This window comes from Cherax quadricarinatus, chromosome 9, assembly GCF_038502225.1.
Source record: "Cherax quadricarinatus isolate ZL_2023a chromosome 9, ASM3850222v1, whole genome shotgun sequence".
Classification (NCBI taxonomy): Eukaryota; Metazoa; Arthropoda; class Malacostraca; order Decapoda; family Parastacidae; genus Cherax; species Cherax quadricarinatus.
In genome coordinates this window covers 23,945,505-23,961,483 of record NC_091300.1, presented here as the reverse complement: position 1 = coordinate 23,961,483, position 15,979 = coordinate 23,945,505, and the positions used below count along the sequence as shown (strand labels likewise).

General features: G+C 39.7%; 1 protein-coding gene across 8 annotated transcripts in view; it reads right to left on the bottom strand.

The window, feature by feature from the left end:
- LOC128686131 (GA-binding protein subunit beta-1) overlaps window positions 1–9,567 on the bottom strand; it is a 160,465-nt gene extending 150,898 nt beyond the window's left edge. For 2 of the 8 annotated variants that reach the window (XR_011391783.1, XM_070083351.1), the window contains exons 1-2: window positions 9,180–9,391; window positions 4,862–5,039 (exon numbers count right to left, since the gene is read on the bottom strand). Coding sequence is in view for 7 of the 8 variants with exons in the window: in XM_070083351.1 (XP_069939452.1) it covers window positions 4,862–5,039; window positions 9,180–9,224 (223 nt within the window). In the remaining variant the exon portion in view is untranslated. Of the gene's footprint in view, window positions 1–4,861; window positions 5,040–9,179; window positions 9,395–9,435 lie in introns of those variants that run through there. The other 6 variants (XM_070083347.1, XM_070083349.1, XM_070083352.1 and 3 more) reach the window with 5 other exon arrangements.
- Window positions 9,568–15,979: the final 6,412 nt, after the last annotated feature.

The window sequence follows — 15,979 nt, the reverse complement described above, 5'->3', positions numbered from 1 at the left end:
TCCAACCTTTCCTAGGCTGACCCCTACCCCGCCTTCCTTCCACTACAGACTGATACATACTTGAAGTTATTCTGTTTCGCTCCATTCTCTCTACATGTCCGAACCACCTCAACAACCCTTCCTCAGCCCTCTGGACAACAGTTTTGGTAATCCCGCACCTCCTCCTAACTTCCAAACTACGAATTCTCTGCATTATATTCACACCACACACTGCCCTCAGACATGACATCTCCACTGCCTCCAGCCTTCTCCTCGCTGCAACATTCATTACCCATGCTTCACACCCATATAAGAGCGTTGGTAAAACTATACTCTCATACATTCCCCTCTTTGCCTCCAAGGACAAAGTTCTTTGTCTCCACAGACTCCTAAGTGCACTGCTCACCCTTTTCCCCTCATCAATTCTATGATTCACCTCATCTTTCATAGACCCATCCGCTGACACGTCCACTCCCAAATATCTGAATACATTCACCTCCTCCATACTCTCTCCCTCCAATCTGATATCCAATCTTTCATCACCTAATCTTTTTGTTATCCTCATAACCTTACTCTTTCCTGTATTCACTTTTAATTTTCTTCTTTTGCACATCCTAACAAATTCATCCACCAATCTCTGCAACTTCTCTTCAGAATCTCCCAAGAGCACAGTGTCATCAGCGAAGAGCAACTGTGACAACTCCCACTTTATGTGTGATTCTTTATCTTTTAACTCCACGCCTCTTGCCAAGACCCTCGCATTTACTTCTCTTACAACCCCATCTATAAATATATTAAACAACCACGGTGAGTGGTGCACTTAGGAGTCTGTGGAGACAAAGAACTTTGTCCTTGGAGGCAAAGAGGGGAATGTATGAGAGTATAGTTTTACCAACGCTCTTATATGGGTGTGAAGCATGGGTGATGAATGTTGCAGCGAGGAGAAGGCTGGAGGCAGTGGAGATGTCATGTCTGAGGGCAATGTGTGGTGTGAATATAATGCAGAGAATTCGTAGTTTGGAAGTTAGGAGGAGGTGCGGGATTACCAAAACTGTTGTCCAGAGGGCTGAGGAAGGGTTGTTGAGGTGGTTCGGACATGTAGAGAGAATGGAGCGAAACAGAATGACTTCAAGAGTATCAGTCTGTAGTGGAAGGAAGGCGGGGTAGGGGTCGGCCTAGGAAAGGTTGGAGAGAGGGGGTAAAGGAGGTTTTATGTGCGAGGGGCTTGGACTTCCAGCAGGCATGCGTGAGCGTGTTTGATAGGAGTGAATGGAGACGAATGGTTTTTAATACTTGACGTGCTGTTGGAGTGTGAGCAAAGTAACATTTATGAAGGGGTTCAGGGAAACCTGCAGGCCGGACTTGAGTCCTGGAGATGGGAAGTACAGTGCCTGCACTCTGAAGGAGGGGTGTTAATGTTGCAGTTTAAAAACTGTAGTGTAAAGCACCCTTCTGGCAAGACAGTGATGGAGTGAATGATGGTGAAAGTTTTTCATTTTCAGGCCACCCTGCCTTGGTGGGAATCGGCCAGTGTGATAATACAAAAAAAAAAAAAAAAAAAAAAAAAAACCACGGTGACATCACACATCCCTGTCTAAGGCCTACTTTTACTGGGAAATAATCTCCCTCTTTCCTACACTCTAACTTGAGTCTCGCTATCCTCATAAAAACTTTTCACTACTTTCAGTAACCTACCTCCTACACCATACACCTGTAACATCTGCCACATTGCCCCCCCTATACGCCCTGTCATACGCCTTTTCCAAATCCATAAATGCCACAAAAACCTTTTTAGCCTTATCTAAATACTGTTCACTTATATGTTTCACTGTAAACACCTGGTCCACACACCCCCTACCTTTCCTAAAGCCTCCTTGTTCATCTGCTATCCTATTCTCTGTCTTACTCTTAATTCTTTCAATAAGAACTCTACCATACACTTTACCAGGTATACTCAACAGACTTATCCCCCCTATAATTTTTGCACTATCTTTTGTCCCCTTTGCCTTTATACAAAGGAACTATGCATGCTCTCTACCAATCCCTAGGTCCCTTACCCTCTTCCATACATTTATTAAATAAAAGCACCAACCACTCCAAAACTATATCCCCACCTGCTTTTAACATTTCTATCTTTATCCCATCAATCCCGGCTGCCTTACCCCCTTTCATTTTACCTACTGCCTCACGAACTTCCCCCCCACTCACAACTGGCTCTTCCTCACTCCTACAAGATGTTATTCCTCCTTGCCCTATACACAAAATCACAGCTTCCCTATCTTCATCAACATTTAACAATTCCTCAAAATATTCCCTTCATCTTCCCAATACCTCTAACTCTCCATTTAATAACTCTCCTCTCCTATTTTTAACTGACAAATCCATTTGTTCTCTAGGCTTCCTTAACTTGTTAATCTCACTCCAAAACTATTTCTTATTTTCAACAAAATTTGTTGATAACATCTCACCCACTCTCTCATTTGCTCTCTTTTTACATTGCTTCACCACTCTCTTAACCTCTCTCTTTTTCTCCATATGCTCTTCCCTCCTTGCATCACTTCTACTTTGTAAAAACTTCTCATATGCTAACTTTTTCTCCCTTACTACTCTCTTTACATCATCATTTCACCAATCGCTCCTCTTCCCTCCCGCACCCACTTTCCTGTAACCACAAACTTCTGCTGAACACTCTAACACTACATTTTTAAACCTACCCCATACCTCTTCGACCCCATTGCCTATGCTCTCATTAGCCCATCTATCCTCCAATAGCTGTTTATATCTTACCCTAACTGCCTCCTCTTCTAGTTTATAAACCTTCACCTCTCTCTTCCCTGATGCTTCTATTCTCCTTGTATCCTATCTACCTTTTACTCTCAGTGTAGCTACAACTAAAAAGTGATCTGATATATCTGTGGCCCCTCTATAAACATGTACATCCTGAAGTCTACTCAACAGTCTTTTATCTACCAATACATAATCCAACAAACTACTGTCATTTCGCCCTATATCATATCTTGTATACTTATTTATCCTCTTTCTTAAAATATGTATTACCTATAACTAAACCCCTTTCAATACAAAGTTCAATCAAAGGGCTCCCATTATCATTTACACCTGGCACCCCAAACTTACCTACCACACCCTCTCTAAAAGTTTCTCCTACTTTAGCATTCAGGCCCCCTACCACAATTACTCTCTCACTTGGTTCAAAGGTTCCTATACATTCACTTAACATCTCCCAAAATCTCTCTCTCTCCTCTACATTCCTCTCTTCTCCAGGTGCATACACACTTATTATGACCCACTTTTCGCATCCAACCTTTACTTTAATCCACATAATTCTTGAATTTACACATTCATATTCTCTTTTCTCCTTCCATAACTGATCCTTCAACATTACTGCTACCCCTTCCTTTGCTCTAACTCTCTCAGATACTCCAGATTTAATCCCATTTATTTCCCCCCACCGAAACTCCCCTACCCCCTTCAGCTTTGTTTCGCTTAGGGCCAGGACATCCAACTTCTTTTCATTCATAACATCAGCAATCATCTGTTTCTTGTCATCCGCACTACATCCACGCACATTTAAGCATCCCAGTTTTATAAAGTTTTTCTTCTTCTCTTTTTTAGTAAATGTCTTCAGGAGAAGGGGTTACTAGCCCATTGCTCCCGGCATTTTAGTTGCCTCATACGACACGCATGGCTTACGGAGGAAAGATTCTTTTCCACTTCCCCATGGACAATAGAAGAAATAAAGAGGAACAAGAGCTATTTAGAAAAAGGAGAAAAACCTAGATGTATGTATATATATATGCATGTGCGTGTCTGTGAAGTGTGACCAAAGTGTAAGTAGGAGTAGCAAGATATCCCTGTTATCTAGCGTGTTTATGAGACAGAAAAAGAAACCAGCAATCCTACCATCATGCAAAACAGTTACAGGTTTCTGTTTCACAGTCATCTGGCAGGACGGTAGTACTTCCCTGGGTGGTTGCTGTCTACCAACCTACTACCTACAAAAAGAAGAATTTGCATATCAAATCAAATCAAATTTTATTTCTAAAAATTACAAGGTGTAGATTTAGTTTTGTCATTACATCTTTTTATACATTCTAAGGAAATCCTCTTATTATGTGAAGCAGTTCAGGCAGACTAAATCTAGTACAATACAGTACTTATTAACTATTTAATACTAGTGCAGGCATCCAGATAAGGAATATATATATATATATAGTAGGTAATTTTTGTATTGTACAATTCATGTTAATATCTTGTACTGGGTCTATAGACCCCTGGCTGCCTTCAAGAGAGAGAGAGAGCACAGACACTTAAAGTCAGTACTTGATCAGCCAGGCTGTGGTTCATAAGTTGGACTATGTGCAGTCAGAAGTAATAGCCTGGTTGATCAGGCCCTGATCCACCAGAAGGCCTGGTCAAGGACTGGGTCATGGGGACATTGACCTCCAGAACATCCTCCTACTTAGAGTCTTCCAGGTAGGTAATATAAGCATAAAAAAAAATCCAAACAATGTAGTCTTGGTAATTCTCATAGGTTTAGTTACTGATGCTATTAATTTGCAACTGTACATGTTGATGAGACTAGCTACTTGTGGTCTTTGGATTGGAGGAGGTTGATATTGAAGTCTCCAGCTAATATTAAATGTTTTTTTGTCTATCATTTATGTTAAACAACCACTTATAGCAAGAGGAAAAATTAAAGCATCATACAAAGTGCTAGGATCTCCCTGCACTTGTGTTGTATAAAACTCACAAAGGAAATTATTACTTCAGGCAAGGTCATTACATATATGCAAATTCATACATTGTATTAAAATCTTGCACAAAGCAAAGGAAACCTGTACAGTAAATTTGCCATACATACCTGAAACCTGAGTGACTGGGCGCACATTTCCTTGTGCTAGGGTCAACTGAGGGGCATTCCCACGGACATTAGATGTTCCAAAAAAACCTGATATTTCAAAATTTCCTGATTCACTAAGGGTCCAACACCCAGAGGAGAGTGCTTTGGCCACTGTCTCAAGCCCATTTTTATCTAGAAGCTAAAAAAAAAAAAGTAGCATGTTGTTAATTACATCTACATATAAAATTTTCTAAATAACTAATTATAAAGCCCTTTGAAAAATATGTTATTGATGAAAACTTATTTTATACATATATCTATATAGTACCTGTACAACCATTAACCCTTTCAGGGTTTCTGATGTACTAGTACGGCTTACACACCAGGGTTTTTGACGTATTTGTACGCCTTAATTCTAGCGCCCTCAAATCTAGTTAGAGAAAGCTGGTAGGCCTACATATAAAAGAATGGGTCTATGTGGTCAGTGTGCGCAGTATAAAAAAAAATCCAGCACGCAGTGCGTAATGAAAAAAAAAAAACTTTGTGTTTTTGGTTTAAAACAGCAACTTTGCACTGTATTTTCGTATGGTATTTATGATGGTATTCTAGTTTTCCTGGTCTCATTTTATAGAATGGAAAACATATTACAGAAATTGAGATGATTTTGATTGGTTTTACAATGAAAAGTACCTTGAAATTGAGCTCAAAGTAGCAGAAATCTTCGATTTTGGCCAAAGTTCAAAAGTAAACAAATCATGCTACGCGTCCAATACACGTCAACTGGGGAGTAATATTCTTTCACAAGTGCGCTGATATTGTTTATAACACTTCTACACTAATGCAGTAGTCTGCATAACAGTAAATCTTCTATTTTTTGTGAGAATAAAAATTCAAGTGGAAAGCAAAAGAATGTAAGAGGGCGTGGAAACGTGACTAATGAACAGAGGAAATGTTATTTTAGTGCCAGGAATGTCTTTGTTTATTCTGGACCCTATTTAGAAATTAGCATCTTTTGAAATTTGTGTGAAATTGGCAAAATTGCTAAATTCTTACCACTTTATTGGATAGTTGAAATTGGTAAATGGGTGGTTTCTTGTACTCATTTGATAGAAAAAATGGAGGTCTAGTGAAATAGTTATGATTTTTGTTGACTAGTACACTGGAATTGGCCGAAAATAGGGCTCAAAGTGGGCAAAATCGCCGATGCGTAAACATCATCGAAACTGCTAACTTCGCGAGAGCATAATTCCGTAAGTTTTCCATCAAATTTCATACTTTTGGTGTCATTATGATCGGGAAAAGATTCTCTATCTTTTCATAAGAAATTTTTTTTTTTTTTTTTTTTGGGGGGGGGGGAAAATTTTTCGACCCTGAGAACAAGTCTCGGTGAGGGCCTGTCGACCCTGAAAGGGTTAATTAGTTATTGGTCATTTAGCTAAACTTAATGTTTATCTAATTCATCTTCAAGTTTTGCTAAATAATGTACAATAAGCCCTCTGATAAAGTAATGCATACTGTATTGAAACACAAATGAAAAAGTACAGTAATATACCCCGGTTTTCATCCTTAATCCGTTCCAGAAGGTCGGCTGAAATCCGAAATGGACAAAAACCGAAGTAATATTTCCCATAAGAAATAATGTAAATCTAATTAATCTGCTCCAGACACCCAAAAATATTAACAAAAAAACAATTTATGGAGAATAACTATAGTTTTACATATAGAAACAATGAGAAATAAATATAAAGCACTAATTTTAATGGATAAATGAAGAGTTAAATCAGTTTTACCTTTATTGAAGACTCTTGTTGGCATATTTTTTACAAGATAAGCATGCAACTGCCTTGCCTTCTCGCAAATTATCGCCTCCACAACACTATCTCCCGTTAACTGTTTTTCACTGATCCACACCAACAACTTCTCAACATCTTTGATTGTTTGCCATCACTAGCACCCTCTACCACCATCACTACCACCCTCTACCACAATCACTACCACCCTCTACCACAATCACTACCACCCTCTACCACAATCACTACCACCCTCTACCACAATCACTACCACTCTCTACCACAATCACTACCACCCTCTACCACAATCACTACCACCCTCTACCACAATCACTACCACCCTCTACCTCTGTAGAGGGTGGTAGTGATATTTCTCCACAAAACTTTGCAACTCATTCTACGAGTTCTTTCTTGAATTCTATCATGTTTCTCACCTTCTTTACCAAAGGGCTGGCACTCTGAACTTTCTTTGGCCCCATGGTGGCTTATTTCACAGTCGCAATCAATAAACAAGCACAAAAAACAATGGATGAACGCACGGAGTATTGCTAACTCAACGAGAGACAGAGGCAGACTCAGTCTGGTACACGAGCAGCAGCATCCCAGGCGGGTGGACGCACCTGATACGGATAATTTCCGAGCGGATGTACAAACCCCACCAAGGGAAAATTTCGCCAAAAAAAAGTGCTCAAAATCCGAATTGTACAATTTCTGCACCGGACGATAACCATACATGTACATGTAAAACTGTATGCTGTGTGAAAAACCCATTGATAGTACACTCCATGAGCATACAGTTGTTTTCTGGAAGTAATGTGAGCCTTACTCATTCAGTGTTTATTTTTCGATTTTAGATATTTTCATAATCTCATCCCATCTGTGGATATTAATCATAGTACCTAAGAATACTAGTAATGCTAGAGGTGCCAAGAATAATAAATGCAAATCCTTGACACTGAAGTGGAAATTTTAGATATCCTTCAAGGTGAAGCATGTGTAATGCAAACTGCATTACATATAAAAGTGAATCAACCATCCATATAATAATAATAATGTAATAAAAATATAATAATAATATCTTAATTTACTACAAGTACAAGGTATACAGGCCTAGCCGACATCAATGACATGTGTACTACTAATCAAATTCAAATTCAAAATTCAAATTTTTATTTCTTTGCAAAGTTTACAATGTGTGACTGACATGTTATAAGGAGTCTATTTCCATGCATAGTTTACAATGTTTAATTACAATGTTGATTTGCAAGTGCAAAGAAAGCCACTATCATGTCAAGGCATTTCGGGCAGACTAAACCTAAAACATTACAGACTATACTTAATACTACACATATATATCATAGCTGGTTCGAACTGAACATTGATTTTGTATATATTTATTGTATCAACAGCAGTTGTTACAGTATTATATTTTAGCACATCGCAAACTTAATAATAACTTAAGATTAGTAAGCCAATAACAAATACATATATGGACATTTGTAAAGTTACAGTGAGTACAATAATTATTACAAACAATGGTACAATTTGAATTATTTTACAATGTGGAAATATTACAATGGAACAATTTAAAAACAACTTATGATATGAAATTACATATTACAATTTGGTGCAATTTAGAACAACTTAAAACAATTTACAATATGAAATTATTAAAATTTAGTATTATTTTATACAATGAAATTTAAGCATCTAATTTTGAAGTAATGAGTTTTTGGCTGAGCAATCCTTAGCACAATATACAGTAATGAAGTTGAATTAAGGTTAAGTTGAGGAGTCTTAAATTATTTAGAAGTTTTTTAAATAGCTTTTGAGTAACTGGTAGGTACTGAGTATGGTTTAACTGTTCAATTTTGGGTGATGAAATGATATCTATATAGAAAGCCGCTTGTTATGCAGAGCATTTCAGGCAAATTAGGTCAGTTTTGTCTCGGGATGCGACCCACACCAGTCAACTAACACCCAGGTACCCATTTTACTGATGGATGAACAGAGACAACTGGTGTAAGGAAATACGTCCAACATTTCCAATGCTTCGCCGGGAATCAAACCTGGACCTCACCGTGATTTTTTTAATCATGTTTCATGTTTTTGAAGTTAATGGGAGACATGACCTTTTTTAGCCTATTGTTAGGCTGTTTCCAATTTTGGGTTCTTTGATCTGCATGTAGTAGTATTTACATTAGTTGTACACCACCAAGGAAAATTAAAAAATTTGCTTCTAGTATTATACTTATGTGGTCTGTTGAAAATATGATATAGATATGGCCTGCATACCTTTCTGTCACTCGAAGAAACCAGCGTTAATAAGTTACATTGAGTTTCTGAAACTATCCATGGTTAAATATACTTATATCAGTATATGCCTTTAACAACTGTTTATTGCAACTAATGTATAAATACCTAAAACAATATACATCGAAGGTAAATAAGGCTCATCTGCTTTATCTTGAACCTGTCTACTGTCAAAACCAATACTATTTAAGGATCAAGATACACAAATTATCTTTTAATAAACAACAGCGGTAAACCCTCAAGGATGTAGCTACTGGACCCCAAGATGAAACACGTTTCATACAGTCCCCATCAATCAAGGTTTTAAGATGATAAAGTGGTGTGAGGTGAATGTGTGATCATGCCTGTGAGAGCTCCGGGGAGGGGGAGGGAGGATCAAAATATAAACAGGAAGCCCTCCGCCGCCATATTGAACGGAAATGGCTAAATAAAATCTTAAGAAATCAAATTACGGGCGCTTACAATACTTTACGCTGATTTCCAAGTACTTACGATTATTTGAGATTTATTCCTCTCCATTTTACCTACTATCTAAGTGATTGTAAATGAAATGCAAGGAAAGTCATCTCCGGAAATTGCTCATCAGAGTTTCGTCCACAACAAGGGAACCTACTCACTGATGCCACATCAACCTCAACCTTCTAACTCTCCTCAACTTGCATATAAACTATTGTAACTCAAGGAGTCTCCAGGCATTTAGTGCCTCTTTTTAATACCCTTTTAATGGTTGAATAGAGACTTTAATATATTCAGGTTATTTAATGTGAATGTAACATTTTCAAAACATGCCCGACCTTATCCTACTAATGATAACAAATTAATTTTAATGGTTAATTAATAATAATGCTTTATTATTTAATTTTAATTTTATGCATCAGTTCAAATACAAAATAATCACTTGCCAGTGGTAAAAGCTAGCCACATGAAGAAAATATAGTAGAAGGTAAGAATAATGTAGCACTTCTCTCGCCTTCTATTTTATTTTCTGTGTATGTTTGCTTGTACTTTATCCATTACTCATATTAAAATACAAAAGATGAATAAAACTAATAATAAATATTAATCTGGCACTACCTTCTGAGACATTGGTAACACTGTAAATCATGATGGGTCGCACTCAAGATCCGCATTACAAGCTTGATCTATCAAGTCACATCTCAAATGCTTTATTATTCCCAATATTTAATTATTAATATATCAACGGTATACAAAAACTGACAAATATATGAATAAGACATATGTGCAGTACCTGAGTATCTTACTGGTGAGAAGTTTTGACTACCGATGGCTTTATCACCTCGATATAGAGAATAATTACTGAACGGTAAAGACGTGAAGTAACCTGAGGAGATCAGTCTCTCAGCCTTGAAAGAAGGTGTTCTGCCCTTCCGTCTTGATGAACACCAAAGAAATTGTACGAGGATAAAGACATACTAGAAAGAGGCGAGATGATGCGGTTGAGAGACCACATGTGGGTAGGGTTCACTAGTGGAAGTAGATTGGTCATTCCGTCACTCATACCGATAGGTTGGGTAACCATTAGAGTTTACCTGGAGAGAGTTCCGGGGGTCAACGCCCCCGCGGCCCGGTCTGAGACCAGGCCTCCTGGTGGATCAGAGCCTGATCAACCAGGCTGTTGCTGCTGGCTGCACGCAAACCAACATACGAGCCACAGCCCGGCTGATCCGGAACTGACTTTAGGTGCTTGTCCAGTGCCAGCTTGAAGACTGCCAGGGGTCTGTTGGTAATCCCCCTTATGTGTGCTGGGAGGCAGTTGAACAGTCTCGGGCCCCTGACACTTATTGTATGGTCTCTTAACGTGCTAGTGACACCCCTGCTTTTCATTGGGGGGATGGTGCATCGTCTGCCAAGTCTTTTGCTTTCGTAATGAGTGATTTTCGTGTGCAAGTTCGGTACTAGTCCCTCTAGGATTTTCCAGGTGTATATAATCATGTATCTCTCCCTCCTGCGTTCCAGGGAATACAGGTTTAGGAACCTCAAGCGCTCCCAATAATTGAGGTGTTTTATCTCCGTTATGCGCGCCGTGAAAGTTCTCTGTACATTTTCTAGGTCGGCAATTTCACCTGCCTTGAAAGGTGCTGTTAGTGTGCAGCAATATTCCAGCCTAGATAGAACAAGTGACCTGAAGAGTGTCATCATGGGCTTGGCCTCCCTAGTTTTGAAGGTTCTCATTATCCATCCTGTCATTTTTCTAGCAGATGCGATTGATACAATGTTATGGTCCTTGAAGGTGAGATCCTCCGACATGATCACTCCCAGGTCTTTGACGTTGGTGTTTCGCTCTATTTTGTGGCCAGAATTTGTTTTGTACTCTGATGAAGATTTAATTTCCTCATGTTTACCATATCTGAGTAATTGAAATTTCTCATCGTTGAACTTCATATTGTTTTCTGCAGCCCACTGAAAGATTTGGTTGATGTCTGCCTGGAGCTTTGCAGTGTCTGCAATGGAAGACACTGTCATGCAGATTCGGGTGTCATCTGCAAAGGAAGACACGGTGCTGTGGCTGACATCCTTGTCTATGTCGGATATAAGGATGAGGAACAAGATGGGAGCGAGTACTGTGCCTTGTGGAACAGAGCTTTTCACCGTAGCTGCCTCGGACTTTACTCTGTTGACGACTACTCTCTGTGTTCTGTTAGTGAGGAAATTATAGATCCATCGACCGACTTTTCCTGTTATTCCTTTAGCACGCATTTTGTGCGCTATTACGCCATGGTCACACTTGTCGAAGGCTTTTGCAAAGTCTGTATATATTACATCTGCATTCTTTTTGTCTTCTAGTGCATTTAGGACCTTGTCGTAGTGGTCCAATAGTTGAGACAGACAGGAGCGACCTGTTCTAAACCCATGTTGCCCTGGGTTGTGTAACTGATGGGTTTCTAGATGCGTGGTGATCTTGCTTCTTAGGACCCTTTCAAAGATTTTTATGATATGGGATGTTAGTGCTATTGGTCTGTAGTTCTTTGCTGTTGCTTTACTGCCCCCTTTGTGGAGTGGGGCTATGTCTGTTGTTTTTAGTAACTGTGGGACGACCCCCGTGTCCATGCTCCCTCTCCATAGGATGGAAAAGGCTCGTGATAGGGGCTTCTTGCAGTTCTTGATGAACACAGAGTTCCATGAGTCTGGCCCTGGGGCAGAGTGCATGGGCATGTCATTTATCGCCTGTTCGAAGTCATTTGGCGTCAGGATAACATCGGATAGGCTTGTGTTAATCAAATTTTGTGGCTCTCTCATAAAAAATTCATTTTGATCTTCGACTCTCAGTCTGGTTAGCGGCTTGCTAAAAACTGAGTCATATTGGGACTTGAGTAGCTCACTCATTTCCTTGCTGTCATCTGTGTAGGACCCATCTTGTTTAAGTAGGGGCCCAATACTGGACGTTGTTCTCGATTTTGATTTGGCATAGGAGAAGAAATACTTTGGGTTTCTTTCGATTTCATTTATGGCTTTTAGTTCTTCCCGCGATTCCTGACTCCTAAAGGATTCTTTTAGCTTAAGTTCGATGCTTGCTATTTCTCTGACCAGTGTCTCCCTACGCATTTCAGATATATTGACCTCTTTTAGCCGCTCTGTTATTCTTTTCCGTCGCCTGTAAAGGGAGCGCCTGTCTCTTTCTGTTTTACATCTACTCCTCCTTTTTCTTAGAGGAATAAGCCTTGTGCATACATCGAGTGCCACCGAGTTAATCTGTTCTAGGCATAAGTTGGGGTCTGTGTTGCTTAGTATATCTTCCCAGCTTATATCGGTTAGGACTTGGTTTACTTGGTCCCACTTTATGTTTTTGTTATTGAAGTTGAATTTGGTGAATGCTCCCTCGTGACTAATCTCATTATGTCGGTCTGGGGCTCCGCGCATACATGACTGAACCTCAATTATGTTGTGATCTGAGTATATTGTTTTTGATATGGTGATATTTCTTATCAGATCATCATTGTTAGTGAAGATGAGGTCTAGTGTATTCTCCAGTCTAGTAGGCTCTATTATTTGCTGGTTTAAATTGAATTTTGTGCAGAGATTTAAAAGCTCGCGTGAGTGTGAGTTTTCATCAGAGCTGCCTCCTGGTGTTATTACTGCAACAATATTATTTGCTATATTCCTCCATTTTAGGTGCCTTAAGTTGAAATCCCCCAGGAGCAAGATGTTGGGTGCAGGAGCTGGAAGGTTTTCCAGACAGTGGTCAATTTTTAACAGCTGTTCCTGGAATTGCTGGGATGTTGCATCCGGAGGCTTGTAGACTATCACAATGACTAGGTTTTGATTCTCGACCTTTACTGCTAAAACTTCCACTACATCATTTGAGGCATTTAGCAGTTCTGTGCAAACAAGTGACTCTGCAATGTACAGGCCAACCCCCCCCTTTTGCCTGTTCACTCTGTCACATCTGTATAGGTTGTAACCTGGGATCCATATTTCGTTGTCCAAGTGATCCTTTATGTGGGTCTCAGTGAAAGCCGCGAACATTGCCTTTGCCTCTGCAAGCAGTCCACGGATGAAAGGTATTTTGTTGTTTGTTGCTGGCTTTAGACCCTGTATATTTGCAAAGAAGAATGTTATCGGACTGGTGGTATTGTTGGTACTGGGGGGGATTTTTTTTCCGGCATTAGTATCTGTATCTGTTGGTTTGGAGTGGAGGCCATCGACTGTGGTTCCACTCCAGGAATGACTGGATTTGGTGTACGATTTCTGTTGTAGAATTCTTTGTACCAAGATTGGTGGCCTGGTGGTTAACGCTCTCGCTTCACACGGCGAGGGCTTGGGTTCGATTCCCAGCCAGAGTAGAAACATTGGGCGTGTTTCTTTCCACCTGTTGTCTATGTTCCCCATCAGTAAAATGGGTACCTGGGTGTTAGTCGACTGGTGTGGGTCGCATCCTGGGACACTGACCTAATTTGCCCGAGATGCTCAGCATAACAAGTGGCTTTCTATGTAGTAGTATGTCATTGTTGTCAGCTAGGACTGTATACCATGTACATGTACTTGTAGTAAATAAAGATTATTATTATTATTATCTCTCCAGTATACAGAATCCAAGCCTCAGACAATCATTGCTGATTTAAGGCAATATCTTCCCTATCGATTAGTTTCTTTGATTACAGTCTTGGACTCTCCCCACTTTATATGGTCATGAAAACGCCAGTGAATCACACACTAATGAATTGGAGTTTATGGGTACGATAGTGATCTCTGATGGTGGTCGAAGAGCTGGTGGCTATACTCATCATGCAACTAAATCACTAGACACGTTAGTGGCTATGTTCCCACACGGGAAGACAAAATCCCTTTCAGTGGGGCTGTCTTGCTCTGCTGTCAAAACTTTGGGGCCCAGTCTCTGGACCCACTTTGTATCTCTAATCTTTTGACTGGTATAAACCTTGGTAATAAATACCGACAAGTTGGTTTAGAAAGACACGTAAGCAAACACTATGACATATTTATTAGAAAAAGTTCGGTCCTGGGACCTTGATCACTTCTAACATACAGAAGTAGAAAGACATTATATACAGGCGGAGAGTGAGGTGTGAGTATGTAAGTAAGTTTATTCAGGTATACACAAATACGGTTACATAGATTATCATACACAGCAGCATATGTGTAGAGAACCTAGGATAACCCAAAAAAGTCAGAGTGACTTATTTCCATGTACTTATTTCAGGTACGCATGGTGACCTGAAGAATGCCATGTTGGGATGAGGACAGGTAGACGATGATATCATGTGACTCCTGTGTTGCTGGGTTGGTGGTGCTTAGCCTGCTTGAGTATCATGTATACTAATGTTTTAGAAATTTTGTGGTTTCCAGTGTTACCTTCTATTGTGTCGGTGACGGCGATTGGCGAGGCTTCTAGGCACCGTCGGCGTCTGAAGTCTGGTTCGGTGAGAACGAGTTGTGCCTCATCCCAGTTCATCAAATGCCCCGTGGAGTCTTTATGGAGGACACAGGCGTACCTTAAATCGTCTCTGTTACAGGCACTTCGATGCTCGTTCAGGAAGAGATCTTGCGGTCCGCCTGAACGAGCATCGAAGTGCCTGTAACAAAGACGAGGTCTGAGGCTGGTTTTGAGTGAGTAAGTGAACTTTGAGAAGAGACTTGAATTTATAAACAGGTAGTGTTTCTTTTATATTTACAGGTAATGAATTCCAGATTTTAGGGCCTTTTATGTACATTGAGTTTTTGCATAGCGTGAGATGGACACGAGGAACATCAAAGAGTGATCTGTGCCTTGTATTATGGTCATGTGTTCTGTTGAGGTTGGCAAGGAGATGTTTGAGGGGAGGGTTAATATCAGAGTTAAGTGTTCTATGTATGTAATAAGTGCAATAATAAGTATGGATGTTTTGTATGGTGAGTAGGTTGAGTGTTTTGAATATTGGTGGAGTGTGCTGCCTGTAGAGAAAATTTGTTATCATTCTAACTGCAGCCTTTTGTTGGGTAATTAGTGGTCTGAGATGGTTAGTTGTTGTTGAGCCCCATGCACAAATTCCATAGGTGAGATAGGGGTAAATAAGAGAGTGATAAAGGGCCAGGAGGGCTGACTGTGGAACATAGTACCGTATCTTCGATAGTATGCCTACAGTCTTGAAAATTTTCTTAGAAATTTGTTGTATATGTGTATGAAATTTGAGTCTGTTATCGAGGTGGATTCCTAAGAATTTTCCCTCTGTTAGCTTTGTGATAGGTGATCCGTTTATCGTTATGTTAAGAGGTACATCTGTAGCTCTGCTACCAAGCTGAATGAAGTAGGTTTTGTCAATGTTTAGTGTAAGTTTGTTAGTCCTCATCCAGGTAGATATTTTCTGTAATTCATTGCTTAGTTAATCTTAAGTTAATTTTAAGCCAGCCCGTAATGCTATGCATATAAGTGGCTTTGGCATGCTGCTCTTACCTGTATTTTTTGTACCTCTGTATGTATGCTTAAATTACTAAATAAATAAATAAATAAGCCAGAATGTGGTCGTTGCCAACTTTGTGCTCTAGCGTGTGTTAAGAGGCTGATCCAAGAATCTGGGCAGAG